This window comes from Conger conger, chromosome 10 (assembly GCF_963514075.1).
Source record: "Conger conger chromosome 10, fConCon1.1, whole genome shotgun sequence".
NCBI lineage: Eukaryota > Metazoa > Chordata > Actinopteri > Anguilliformes > Congridae > Conger > Conger conger.
In genome coordinates, this window is record NC_083769.1 from 34100618 (window position 1) to 34114753 (window position 14136).

At 50.5% G+C, this 14136-nt stretch overlaps 1 protein-coding gene across 2 annotated transcripts in view; it reads right to left on the reverse strand.

Moving 5' to 3' along the window:
* rad54l2 (RAD54 like 2) overlaps positions 1-14136 on the reverse strand; it is a 56275-nt gene that overhangs the window by 10234 nt on the left and 31905 nt on the right. For both annotated transcript variants that reach the window (XM_061257640.1, XM_061257641.1), the window contains 12 exons: positions 8035-8284; positions 7609-7739; positions 7037-7180; positions 4758-4987; positions 4155-4337; positions 3872-4005; positions 3042-3238; positions 2491-2833; positions 1343-1520; positions 992-1213; positions 751-869; positions 400-518 (listed from right to left, as the gene is read on the reverse strand). In XM_061257640.1, the coding sequence (XP_061113624.1) occupies positions 400-518; positions 751-869; positions 992-1213; positions 1343-1520; positions 2491-2833; positions 3042-3238; positions 3872-4005; positions 4155-4337; positions 4758-4987; positions 7037-7180; positions 7609-7739; positions 8035-8284 (2250 nt within the window). The remainder of the gene's footprint in view (positions 1-399; positions 519-750; positions 870-991; positions 1214-1342; positions 1521-2490; positions 2834-3041; positions 3239-3871; positions 4006-4154; positions 4338-4757; positions 4988-7036; positions 7181-7608; positions 7740-8034; positions 8285-14136) is intronic.

Here is a 14136-nt window from a genome sequence, read left to right on the forward strand (position 1 = left end):
TTTCTTTTTTCATCCTGCATTTCACAACAGCTATACAACACCCCCAAACTTCCAGCCGTTTTATTTTCTTTTACCAATTACAGCAGGAAGTAAGCTGTAATGCGAAAGCTGTAAGTATTTAACTGAACAACGACAACGAAAGTGTAATGTTTTGGACTTCTGGTTAAATGTCCAGCAGGGGGCGATAAAAGGGAATATATAACAGTAGTAGTGCGACTGGTCAGTGAACCGAGTGTGTGTCACTAGGCAACAGAGTCTCTCTGGTAGAGCTTGTGAGGGAACACATTCACTGCAGCAGTTTCTAGGTTACGGGAGACACTCCATGCAGCAGATTCAAGGGGCTGAGAGGACAGCCAGAGCCCCGGACACGCTCCGCAGGGGCTTTTTCAGAACACTCACTGTAGTAGTTGACGTGGCGAACCCAGTTCTGACTCTGGCCATCAGCACTGCCTCTGGCAGCCGGCATGGGCCTCTTGGCCAGGAACTCCTCAATGACTGACAGCGTGGATAAGCTCTGACTGTGGGGACACACACACACAAGGTCACTTCAGTGCTGTCCCACAGAGACGTGTTCATGTCAAAGACACACAGCGGTGCTTCCATAGCTTTTCACTTCAACGTTTAGTCTGTCGAAACAGAAAGGGGAGCAGGCCCAAGCACAGGAGGAACAGACAGCTGTATGGCACTGCCAGAAATGGGGTCACAATGGCTGGGGTGGACTACTGCTAGGACTCAACAGAGCTGACTCACCTGAACACCAGGATCTTGTCTCCCTTCCTTACACTCTCGTCAATTAGGTGGAACAGCAGTACCATTTTGGCCGAGTTCTCCAGGATGCCTGTCTGGTAGGTACTCATGATATCCTTTGCCTGAGAAGGAGGGAGAGACAGTATTAGTGATCCCAGTCCATGCAGTGTTACACACAGGCAGGCAGATGGGCGGGCACACACCACACACAACACACACACACACACACACACTTGTGGCGTACCCATTCGTAGGTGATGACTTGGTTGGCTCTCTCCTGGAGCGAGCCCAGGTTGAGGCCTGCGATGAACTTGCTGTTGGCCGAGTCGCTGGGCTTGCCCTTCAGGCCCGGGGCTGTGCAGCGGTTGTTGCCTGCAGTGCTGAGGTCATCCAGGTCCAGGTCCTGCTCATTGGCCAGGTTCTCCTTCTGCAGAGCTTCATACAGGACATCCGGGTGGTTCCAGACCTGCAGAGAAGGACAAGCACATATCTCAGGTGATGCAGACTCACACAAGTGAGCACTCATCTGCAAATGCTCTAAGGGCAGCGGTCTCTAAGGGCTGCGGTCTCTAGAAGCAGCTCTTGTCCAGCTCACCTTGCAGCAGACGCAGAAGGCCTTGAGGGGGTTGAGGCCCAGCCAGCCGCTGTTTCCCGCCTCCCGGAAGCGGGTCATGAACTGGGTGTAGAGCGCCCGCTGGACAGGTGACAGCCGCACCAGGATCACATGCTCTTCCTTGGAGGGAAGGTGGTTCCTCAGCACGTCGTGACCTCGCCTGTAAATAAAGGCTGGACGTTACACCTTCAGTAAACTAGCTACCAACAAAGCCAGAGGATCAAAGTTAAACTACCTGAACAAACACTTAAGCATACGGACACACACACCATCAGAAACATAAACACTTTAGAGCCTGTCTCCAGCAAGATTGGGACATACCTCATACTGACATTCAGTTAGCCACAAAACAAGCACAAACATGCCAACAACTGTATCAACTTTCCCATAAAAGAATGAAGGATTACAGTAAGCCACCTGCATAACCTTTTTCCCCAACAAACAAATCCCAAAAGCAGTTTACGTCTCCTCTAAATCAAGTTTGAACCAAAATAGAAAATCAGTTACTGTCCAGCAGTACTTGCCACACAAATGACAATTGTGCTTGAATTAGATTCATCAGATGGTTAACAACTTAGCACTGTAGAACCACACAGGATAGTTCAATTCATAAATGGACACTGTAGTCATAGCCTGACACCCAATGGTAATGACATGACAACCACAAAGGTTTGATGTTGATTGGATTACCCCTTTCCTTATGCAACTAATCATGTCTTGACTTTCTCACAACACCTTGGTAGTAAGGGACACAGACCACATACAGGTCAATGATGCAAGGTTTCACCTTGCTCTGAATGGTCCCATTTGCAAAGGGCTTCAGTGGCAGAAAAAAGCAATACCAGAAAGAGTAGGGTCTTAGCCATGTTAACAGAACAGACTCCCGAGCTACCACTGTTGTCAGAGAAAAGTACTCATACCTGAACTGCTTCAGTACGTGACCAGCTCTATAAATAGATTGCGTTATATAAGTCGCTCTAAATAACGGCACTTGCTGAGCAAATAACTACCTAAGTATGCATTCAGTAGCAACTGAAACCTAGTCTTGGAATGTGAATGCTCTTCGAAGCGTGATATATTAAGCCCTAACCGGTCCTAACCGAAGCTCCGTGTCTCAGCCCGGGCCTCACCTCTGCACGAAGCCCTCCAGCAGGCTGTGCAGGACGTGGCTGCGGTATCTCATGAGCCGCACGTCCTGTGGCGTGCTGTCGATACACTGCCCGTTCAGAATGGGCCGCTCGAACATGTTGCTGAACTCCTGCCGCGTGCCCAGGAAGTCCGGCCGGACGAAGTCCACCATGCACCAGTACTCGATGAGGTTGTTCTGCAGGGGGTAGCCGGTGAGGACCACGCGCCGCCGTGAGCGGATGTTCTTCAGGGCCTGCGACGTGCTGGCGTGGCAGTTCTTGATGCGGTGGCCCTCGTCGCAGATCACCACGTCCGGTCCGGGCCGCGACAGGGCCTTCTCGATCCCTGTGGAACCCGGGGTGTGGTTATAACGGAGATCAAGGAGACGATTTTTGAAAAATAACAGACACTAGATTCTTCCCTTGGTCATAAGAGGCCAGTGTGAACATGTTGTCAAAACTAATGTACTCAGAAACTATAAAATTAGCCATAGCATGCGTGACATAGCTTTGCGTGACCTGCAGCCTGCTGACGTCATTTTAAAGGTGCTTACCTTTCAGCAGTTCCTGCTGCCGGTCCTCTTCGTCCAGGTCGATGATGACAGGACCCGTGGGCTTCTTGGACTTCTTCTTCCTGCCTGCGACAAAGCTCTTCTTCAGCGACAGCAGCCGGTACATCTCGTAACCCATGAGCAGCACTCCGCCTGCTTCTGACCAGTCGGCCACCACCTTGGCCCGGGCAGCTGTGGTCCTGCAACACCAGAGACGGGTCAGTCCCTCACAAACTTCACAATCCGTACCACACACCCTACACAGTGCAAACACCATTACCTCACAGGAAAGATCTGGACCCAAGTGTCCCTCAAATAATGGGACATACCGCTGTATCGTTACTGCTTCGCAATGCAGGCAATAGCGTAGTGGTTAAGGTAAATGACTGGGACCTGCAAGGTCGGTGGTTCTAATCCTGGTGTAGCCACAATAAGATCCGCACAGCCGTTGGGCCCTTAACCCTGCATTGCCCCAGGGGAGGATTGTCTCCTGCTTAGGTAGGACAACTGTACATCGCTCTGGATAACAGCGTCTGCCAAATACCAATAATGTAATGTAATGTAATGTAATGCAATAAAGGCAAACCCAGCTGGGTAGGTGTTTGCAGTGAGAAAACAGGGGCCAGAATGCACTGCAGCATAAGGGCATCAGCAGAAGTGCGGTGTTCACGAGCGCGCAGAGGGTCGGGGGTCGACTGCCTTCACGCTCTACTGCGACGCTCTCGTGGAGAGTGCTCTTCACAAACATTATCTTGACGTTTAGCAGTGAAGCGCAGAACCCCCTGCCTCCAGCAGCGAGGGGAAAGTCAGAGGAGACGATCGGCTCTGCTCACTTGTGTTCGTCGTTGAGGATGTAGACCTTGAAGGGGCGGGGCGTGATGTTGTCTGGGTCGCTCTCCTGGGGCAGGGCCTCCCTGGCCGGTAGCCACAAGTTGAACTCGGCCAGCCAGTTCTGCAGCGTGTTCACCTGGAGGACAGACATCAGCAAGACGATAAGCTCTACTAATGAGGCAGTAATCAAAAAGACAAGATGACCATTAGTGTGGAAAAGATCTATGGCCTTCTGCAGGAACAGTGAAACGGAGAGGGCGGAAGCACGGTGGGTGGTGCACTCACAGGGACGATGGCCAGCACAGTGTGAGCTCCGGTGTGACGCAGGAGGATGTCGATGAAGGAGATGACCTGCAGAGTCTTGCCCAGGCCCATGCTGTGAGCCAGGATGCAGCCGAAGCCGCTGCTGTTCCCATAGCGCTCCAGAGACTCCACCAGGTTATCGTAGAGAAAGCGGATTCCACCGATCTGTGAAAGGCAGGAGGAGACGTAAGGCTACATCAAACCGGACTAACCGACAGACGCAAAGGCTTAAGAAACGAAAGACAAGTCAACTCATTCACAAAAAGTTTTACTCGTGAAAAAGCAAGTGCCAAGCTGTGAGCCATTTTGGTGCGTCCTGTAGCATAGTGGTTAAGGTACATGACTGGGACACACAAGGTCGGTGGTTCGATCCCTGGTGTAGCCACAATAACATCCGCACAGCCGTTGGGCCCTTGAGCAAGGCCCATAACCCTGCATTGCACCAGGAGAGGATTGTTTCCTGCTTCCTGCTTCCTTGTTCTAATCAACCGTATGTCGCTCTGGATAAGAACGTCTGCCAAATGTCATAAATGTAATGTAATGGTGCAAGGTGTGCAGGTACCAAATCGTTCGAGGCGTGCATACCTGGTGCGGCTTGACCGCACGAGCCAGCTGCGGAGCGAGGAACAGGTCCTTCTCGTTGGCCGGGTGGTTGATGTTGACGAGGACCCGACCCTGGGCGTCGGGCTGGTTGAGGGCGTCGTTGATGTGGGCTCCGCTGCTCTCGTCCGTGCCGGGCGTGGCTCGGTCTTCCTCGTCATCGTGGAGCGACTGGCCGAGGCTGTCGTCCTCACCCGAGCTCAGCTCGATGATATCTGCGGGAGCGCGAGAGGGGGAAAAAGCAGCCGTGAGAACCAGAGCCCAACTGCGTAACCCAAAACTGGGACTACATCCACTATATCCCACCATGCACTCTGAATTACAACTTTAGTTCAATTTGTATTCTAATTGTTTTTGTTTCATCATTTCTTCCCTTTGTTGTCCATTATAGCCATTCCTCTGTGACATAATCTGCCTAACTGTACATAATTTCCACTGAAGTGTCAAATATGATAGGCTGAATGACAGAACTTTGTCAAACAAACATTGGCTTATGATGATGGCATTTCATCAATGCCCGCATTTCTTAGGCCATGTGTACTGACAAGCCCGATTTCTGGTGATAGATACGACTTTGCCCCTGACATTAGCGATAAGTTACAAAAGCTTGGGGTTGGTCCGTTATACTTGTTGGAAAATAAAAAAAAACAAGAGAGAGGGAGACAGAAAGGGAGAGAGAGCAGTTATGCAACTCTATTGAATGGGTGGTTATACAAGCAGGATTACAGTCTAGAGACTGCTTATATAACCTGGGTAAAAATGTCAGCATGTTGGTAATGGGTATGTAATCAGGCTTAATGACACTTACTATATAGGCAGAACTGAATTAACTTGCTTATTCTATCTCCACAATTTAATTAATTTGCTTATTCTATAGCCACAATTTAATTCATTTGCTTATTCTATAGCCACAATTTAATTAATTGAAATGGCTTTTCCACCATCGTGTAATTCTTCTACTTTTTGGAATACCAGGTATTCACCTATATCTATCATTTCCCAAACTTTGTTCAATATGTCCTCATGCTACTGTGCAGTGAGGTGTGTGTGTGTGTGTGTGTGTGTGTGTGTGTGTGTATGTGAGTCCAGCCAGTGTCATGTTGACAGGCCCTTACACTCTGGAGAAGGAGCGCACCCTTTCAGACAAAAAGCTTGTGGCTAACCCAAATCCTCCCACCTACACATCACAAACATCACCTCAGACGCTCCCTTCTTTCTCCTGTCTTTTGCAACATATTAAATGACAAAACAGATTTGCGGGTCACTTCACAGAAGAATAACAGATAGAAATCTGAATCTAATCTGAAATATATTTTGGAGAAAATCCGCTTTCAACTGAGATAGTCCTTTGTTATGACACTCTGGTGAAGGTGAGCGGGCCTCCTAAGGGTACTGCCAAAGCGCTAACATGGCCTAGCGTGGCGGAGCGCCTAAGCGTGCGGTCGATGCGCTAACATGGCCTAGCCCGGTAGAGCTCCTTAGCGTGCGGTCGATGCGCTAACATGGCCTAGCCTGGCGGAGCTCCTTAGCGTGTGGTGGATGCGCTAACATGGCCTAGCCTGGCGGGGCTCCTTAGCGTGCGGTCAATGTCCTAACATGGCCTAACCCGGTAGAGCTCCTTAGCATGCAGTCGATACACTAACATGGCCTAGCCTGGCGTAGCTCCTAAGCGTGTGGTCGATACACTAACATGGCCTAGTCCGGTAGAGCTCCTAAGCGTGTGGTTGATGCGCTAACATGGCCTAGCCCCGTGGAGCTCCTTAGCGAGCGGTCGATGCGCTAACATGGCCTAGCCCGGTGGAGCTCCTTAGCGAGCAGTCGATGCGCTAACATGGCCTAGCCTGGCGTAGCTCCTAAGCGCGTGGTCGATGCGCCAACATGGCCTAGCCCGGTAGAGCTCCTTAGCGTGTGGTCGATGCGCCAACATGGCCTAGCCCAGTGGAGCTCCTTAGCGAGCGGTTGAGGCGCTAACATGGCCTAGCCCGGTGGAGCTCCTTAGCGTGTGGTCGATGCGCTAACATGGCCTAGCCCGGCGGAGCTCCTTAGCGAGCGGTTGAGGCGCTAACATGGCCTAGCCTGGCGGAGCTCCTTAGCGAGCGGTTGATGCGCTAACATGGCCTAGCCTGGCGGAGCTCCTTAGGGAGTGGTTGATGCGCTAACATGGCCTAGCCCAGTGGAGCTCCTTAGCGAGCGGTTGAGGTGCTAACATGGCCTAGCCCGGTGGAGCTCCTTAGCGAGCGGTTGATGCGCTAACATGGCCTCACCGTCCTTCACTGCGTTGGCGGACGGGCCCTTGCTGTCGTCCTCACTGGTGCTGGCGCTGCTGTTGCTGGTGTCCAGGCAGATCACCTCCTGCTTGGCAAGATGGGCCGAGGAGCTCTGAGACACCTCCCCCGAGCCCAACACTCCTTCACACGCAGAGCAAGGGAGCGGGAACGAGGGGAAGGCACAGGAAGAGAGGCAACAGAGAAAGTGGTTTAAAAAGCAGAAGTAAATGTGAAAGAGAATGAAAAAAAGGAACGGATGTTGAGTCAACGCTCCAACACTTTGCAAGCACAATAACCGGGTATGGGCCTAATAGTTAAAGAAAACTCAAGTGGAAAATACATAATGTTCTGGCCAATTTTCTGGTCTGTCTGCCTGAGGTCAGGCCAGGACGTGCAGGTAGGGGGGAGCTTTGAACCATCTGGCCGACACTTTTGGGCCCTGCTGTGGTTGGCACTGAATATATTTCAGGTTCCTCTCCATGAGTGGTGTACTGAAACAATGTCTTTGACCCAAAGTGAACTCGTCAGACGGTGAGCCTTGGTGTGTGCACGCATGCAATTATATTCACCTGTGGGGAATTCGGGAAGGTGAGGCACTGGGAAGTCCTTTCTCTGCTGCTCCAAGCGTTTGCGCCTCTCCAGCTCCTCCTGCTGGGCGGCTTTGGTTACTGCCTCCAGCTGATGCTCCCTCAGGAGCTTCCTGTGAGGGAAATGGGACACACACTTCTCTAATAACTCACACTCTCTCAGGCTTTCAGGCCCACTGACTGTCTGCGTCGCGCCAGACTGCAGGGGCCAATGAGAATTATAATGGAGGGAACAGCGTGTGTGAGTGCCAGTCCGCGCGTGCCCAAACGTCTAGGCTATGTTACGTTAACGGGAGAAATCCCACACAAAGGACTGCTGACTAGCCAGCAGACAGAATAAATAAACCCAGGAGAAACACCCCCCCCTGCCTCAGTCCCTGGGCAGGGACGGCGGGCGGGAGAACGTACCGGATGTTCCTCCTCATGTGGGCGGGCTTGGAGAGTCTCTTCTTGGCGTCTCCGGGAGGGACGGGGCTGGGGCTGGGGCTGTCGGGGTGGGAGGGGGGGCTGTGGCTGTTGGGTTGTGAGGGGGGTCGAGAGGAGGACTGCGAGGGGGGTTCTCCTGACGGTGAGGTAGATGGCGGGGTGCACTGCCACCCCGAGCTGTCCGCTCCTTGCGCTTCATTCTCTGCACTGAAAGGGGTGCCCTGAGGCTGGTCTGCAGGGGGAGAGAGAACCAGGGCCGTGTTACAGGCTGGGCCAGAGCAGGGTGCACCATGGGAAAAAACAGGTGTGAACATGGTGCACAAACTGAAGGTAAGGCCCAATTTATATTTATGCGCAAAGAAATAGATGGAAAATCAAACAAATATAAGTAATATATTACATTAAAACATTGAATACATGATGGAACAAAGACTAGAATGGTAAACATTTATTATTGAACAAAATTAAAATCTTAGGTTTGAAGTGTTTTATTTACCCTGAAATTTGCAAGCTCCAGCATGTTCAGAATGTCAGTAAAAGTTTCACCTTTACAGGGGGTATGGAATTATTCCACCTAGCTGGAGATAAACTACTGAACCATTCTGCTAGCAAATATGTGTATTATTCAACCAAGAACTAACCGCACACCCACTTAAATATGCAGACACACCCAAATATATATTTAAGAATATGGAAGTACACATGAACAACAGTAGATGTGACACGATCTGGATTTCCCTACTAAATTAAAAGACAAACGTACGCAAATAAAAAGCCTGGCTCCAGTGTGTTACGCAAGCGCTCATAAATATTTACTGCATTGTGGGGCTGCAGGGCCGTCTGTCTGGCTCCGCAGATGGGATTGCTCACAGTCAAGGTTACAGCGCGAAAACAGCCCCCCTCCCCCGCCACCTCGCTGACCCCCAAACTCAGCCTGGAGGAGTGCCGGGGAGATTAACTACCCAAGTGCGCAACGCGTGGAGAGGAGCCAAACACACACACCTCCAATGGCAGACAACAAACTTATATAATATGTGGGAGCAGAAGAGTGATTCATAAATAAACAAATTACATAAAGCACACCAATCAAACTGATCTGCAGAGAGAGGTTGCTGAAAGAGCACGAAGATAATTAAAAATGATTTGCGACTAATTTGTTGAAAATGAGGGAGGGGCGGGGTTTTCCCAGTGCGAGCTCTCTCGGGGGCAAATGCTAGTCAGACGAAACGTCACGTACCGTCTCGCCCCTGGAGAGAACGGCAGAGCGACAGAGCGCTGTATCGCCCCCGGACAAAATGACAGAACGACAGCACCGCATTGGCCCTCGACAGAACGACAGGAACGACATAACGACAGCACCGTATTGGCCCTCGACAGAACGACAGGAACGACAGCACCGTATTGGCCCTCGACAGAACGACAGGAACGACAGAACGACAGCACCGTATTGGCCCTCGACAGAACGACAGCACCGTATTGGCCCTCGACAGAATGACAGGAACGACATAACGACAGCACCGTATTGGCCCTCGACAGAAGGACAGGAACGACAGAACGACAACACCGTATTGGCCCTCGACAGAACGACAGGAACGACAGAACGACAGCACCGTATTGGCCCTCGACAGAACGACAGCACTGTATTGGCCCTCGACAGAACGACAGGAACGACAGAACGACAGCACCGTATTGGCCCTCGACAGAACGACAGGAACGACAGAACCCACAGGGTACCTGAAGAGCAGCTCTCTGGCTGGATGCACTGCGCTCGGCTCCTGAGAGCTGCGTGGCGGGCACAGATAAGAGACGCTTCATTATTCATTCCCGTTGCCTATTCCCCACCGTGGCCCTGAAGAACACTTACATAACTATTCCTGAAATGCAGGAACGCTGGCCCATGGCCAGTGAGGCGGGCGCCGCCCCTCCTGCCAGTGCGGCAGAGACTGGGACGATGGGTGATAACTGGGGCGCGGGACAGGGTTCTGGAAGCGGGCCTGTTCATGAGGGAGACATCAGCAGCTTATATAACCGCATGGCGGTAATCGTATTAATAGCACCTGTGAGCTTCGCCCAGCTCAGACACCCCTCCCATCTGAAACAGGACTGCCAGACAGCCGCCAGGTGAAGAGGGTTTAGAGACGGATGAAGCGCAGAACAGAAGTGCCTGTACGGGGTCAAAAACAGCCAACAGCCTAACCACTCCCGACAGCCTCTCCTTCAGGCCTCCAACATCACCATAAGATCAGTGTGGACAACTGTGTCCAGACACACTGAGTGCATTTGAAAATGAAAGGGTGAAGTACAGGCCATGTATTTGTTCTCTAGATAGCACAAAGTAAACTGAATCATTTCACAGACATGACTCAAGAGAATCATAGCTATAGGTGACTATATACCTTTACATATGCATCTTGTTGGAGAAGAGACCACACAATAATATATGTGTTTTGTTTTGTTTTTTGTATCCCTTTTTTTTTCAAATCCAAGGGCTGTTCTTTGAAAATAAACTCAATGAAAGTGTCTGGTTAAATACTATAAGCACTACACATTAACCTTTGGATAGCCTATTCATATAATTGTTTCTTTGGGCCAAAGCACTTTTACTGTGGCTAATTTTCAAAACATAAGCCTCTTTCCCCAGACAGCATGAATTTTACACAAAGCTGCAATTAGATACAGGTAGTAAACTATAACCATACTGATAACAGCCCAAGGTGCTCTTTAACAGAGTATTGTTTTTCACTTCCAATAAAATGATTTAGCCATATTATCAGTAAGGTCGGACACAAACTGAGCCAGGTTCGAGGACAGCTTCGGCTCTTTGCTTCCAATCATTTCTCTCGCAGTTTCATTGGACGACATGTGGAGGAATCCAACAACTGCGTTTTATTGGTTGGAATTCAGAAGGCAGTCTGGAACACTGTGTCTCAGCGAAATCTAATCTACTCTCAAATTTCATTTGACACATACCTTCAGCATTCTCAGAAAGAAGCATTTAATTCACTTGAGCCCGTCACAGGGGAAATATACCCTGCTTAAAGGGGAGAGGACCACTACACAGTCCAGGTGTTCTTTGAAGGCAGTCTCAGAGCAGCAGGAGGACCTCCTCCCGTTCTATCAGACTCAATGCACAAGGGGACAGCCAATGACTGCGTTGCATAACACATCATTACATAATCGAAAGAAGGCTCCATTTTACTGCTTTCTGAGACCCAGGAAACCGGAGACCGTCACAACCTAAATCTTTGGGTCGGCGGGGGGGGGGGGGGCTAATCAACAGAACAGACACACGGCTAGTGCTTAACAATGAGCTAATAATGGCAATAATGACAGAACTTTCACAGATTAAACATTCATTCAATAATAGTCGAAATAATTAACAGTACCTAGATTTAACAGCTTTTGCCCAATTATCAGAAAATATAAATGGAACATTTTACAATCAGCAAAGCAGGAAAAAGTACAGGGGAAATGTTGTTGCAGTAAAACTGCACATGTTAGATTAAGAGAACACACTGTGCTCAACTAATACATTGTACAATCCATTAAGTGAATGGCCTGTTCCATTCAGCTTCAGAAATAACTGTTCTGTTCTGCAGGGGTGCTGCATAAAAAAAAAAACTAAACAGAACGTTCCCAACAGGCGGAAGGCAGAACACCTAGGGGTTCAGCTGAAGGCATTTGAGGATAACCGCTCCCCAGACCCGAACAGAAAGACACGGAGCACTCCCAGCCTAATTTTCTCCAGAAGCCAAAGGAATGTGGGCCAGTTCCTTTTTTTTCTTTTTTTTTAAAGCGCTGGGTTTACAGCGCTATCTACGCACTCCTTCCTGCAGGAAGAGCGGCGTGGCTGTCGGAGAGCTCCGGTTGGCTGGGTCCCTGCGCTCCGAACAGCAGCTCCTCCTTATCGGAGAGCAAAGGGATCCAGAGGAGAGGGAGGCAGCCTCCCAGGAGCCATGTGTTGCATAACCAGGGAACGCTCCGCGTTTATATAACGCCACTTTATAGCGTGAGCGTCATGCCAGGGCTATGACAGAGTTCCAGGGCTTTCCATTTGCGTATGCTCAGACAATTACACCCAGCGCAGCGAACAGAACAGGAGGAGGACAGGCAGCAGTCCCCAGACACACATCACTGCCTGGCACAGATACAGCTCCCTGCCTCCTTCTGCTGCTCTGGGACACCTCTTCTTCTCCACACAAATCTCTCTTCCAGGGACTTCAGTAAAAGGTCAGCTTTTTGGCTTGAGGAATTGCTGCAAGCACCCTAACTTTAGTGCTGCTAGTTTTAAAAAGAAACAATACTTGAACCATCAGTTCCCCAGCCAGAACACCACAGTATGTGAGCATAATTGAGGCTAAAAAAATGAGACACAAATGACTAAAGACTGAGGCACTTCTGACCCACATGTCTGCAGTGTGTTTACACCCTGCCGACGCTGCCCCCCCCGCAGCGCGTTACACAGCCGGTCCAGATGAGTCCCGGAGCAGCGTGGCCGTGTCGACACCCGTCTGCCCGGGCCGAGGACAACCAGGCGTATGTAGAGGCTGTGTTCACACCCGTCAACCAGGCCGAGGACAACCAGCGTATGTAGAGGCTGTGTTCACACCCGTCTGCCAGGGCCTAGGACAACCAGCGTATGTAGAGGCTGTGTTCACACCCGTCTGCCAGGGCCTAGGACAACCAGCGTATGTAGAGGCTGTGTTCACACCCGTCTGCCAGGGCCTAGGACAACCAGCGTATGTAGAGGCTGTGTTCACACCCGTCTGCCAGGGCCTAGGACAACCAGCGTATGTAGAGGCTGTGTTCACACCCGTCTGCCAGGGCCTAGGACAACCAGCGTATGTAGAGGCTGTGTTCACACCCGTCAGCCAGGCCGAGGACAACCAGGCGTATGTAGAGGCTGTGTTCACACCCGTCTGCCCGGGCCGAGGAGGGCTGGGCGTACGCGGAGGGTGTGAGCGTCTCCTCGTACAAGCCAAAATAACGGGACACCCAGGGGCTGGCAGGCTGTAGCCTGATTACCGAGGGGAGCATGGCCTCTGATTATCGCGGGGCAATGACCGAGACCAGATCAAAATAAACAAGCTGGCAAAAAAACAATAAACAACAAGCTTCTTTTAATTAGACAGGCCAGTGAATGAGAGGGAGCAGCAGGGGGAAAGGGAACTCATTCATGGAGAATCCTGACCCACAACCAACACCGTGAACTACTGACCTACCCTTCAGTTCAGTTACAGTTTTTTTGTTAAAATAAAAATAATGAATAAATATCTGGCTGCCGTTGGCAAGTGGACCTGACTCCAGAGACTGAGCGTAATCTGGTAAAACAGAGCCACACTTTACTACAGGCACTACAGCCGGCAGCAGAACCAGAGCTAGCATACGGACACACACAGCCACAGGGTCCGTCCACCGCCGGACAGGAACAGGCCTTGAAACAGACCGTCCACTCGGAATTTAGCCCAGCCACATGCCAGCACACAGCCCAGACTGTAATCCACTACACCAGCATATATGGCGTCGGATACTCCGATTCAGACTGCGTCTGTGCAACCTGAGGTTTTCTGGGCTGTGAATTTGTGGCGTGCTCTAAATGACCGCTTGCATTCTGAAAGACGATCTTCTGAAATAATCTATTTACTCAAAGTCTCAGCTCCCCATTTCCACTGGATAAATGGCTGAACAAGCTTATGGGAATTCCGTCATTTCCCATGGATAAATGATGGAATATTTCCTGCACCATACTTGCGGGAATTCCACTGAGCCCCAGTGATCCGGTGTTATCCCCCTGAACAGGGCCTGATAGAAACCCCTCACTCTTCTTCTTCCTGGCCATGTCGCTGATCTTACTTTGATCCCTATTTCTATAGATCCTGCACGGTACATACGTGGTTCCCTAAAGCAGAAGCTTACATATCAGAGTAAGAGTGGATTACGGGTGGGTGGGATTCTAACAAGCGTTCAGGAGATTTGGAGGTCACGTGCTCACCTAAGGAAGGGGTTTGTGCTTAAATCTATATTCACTCACCCCTGGGAAGGTACAAACGAATGAGGTATAAACTTTATCTGCAGAATTACAAT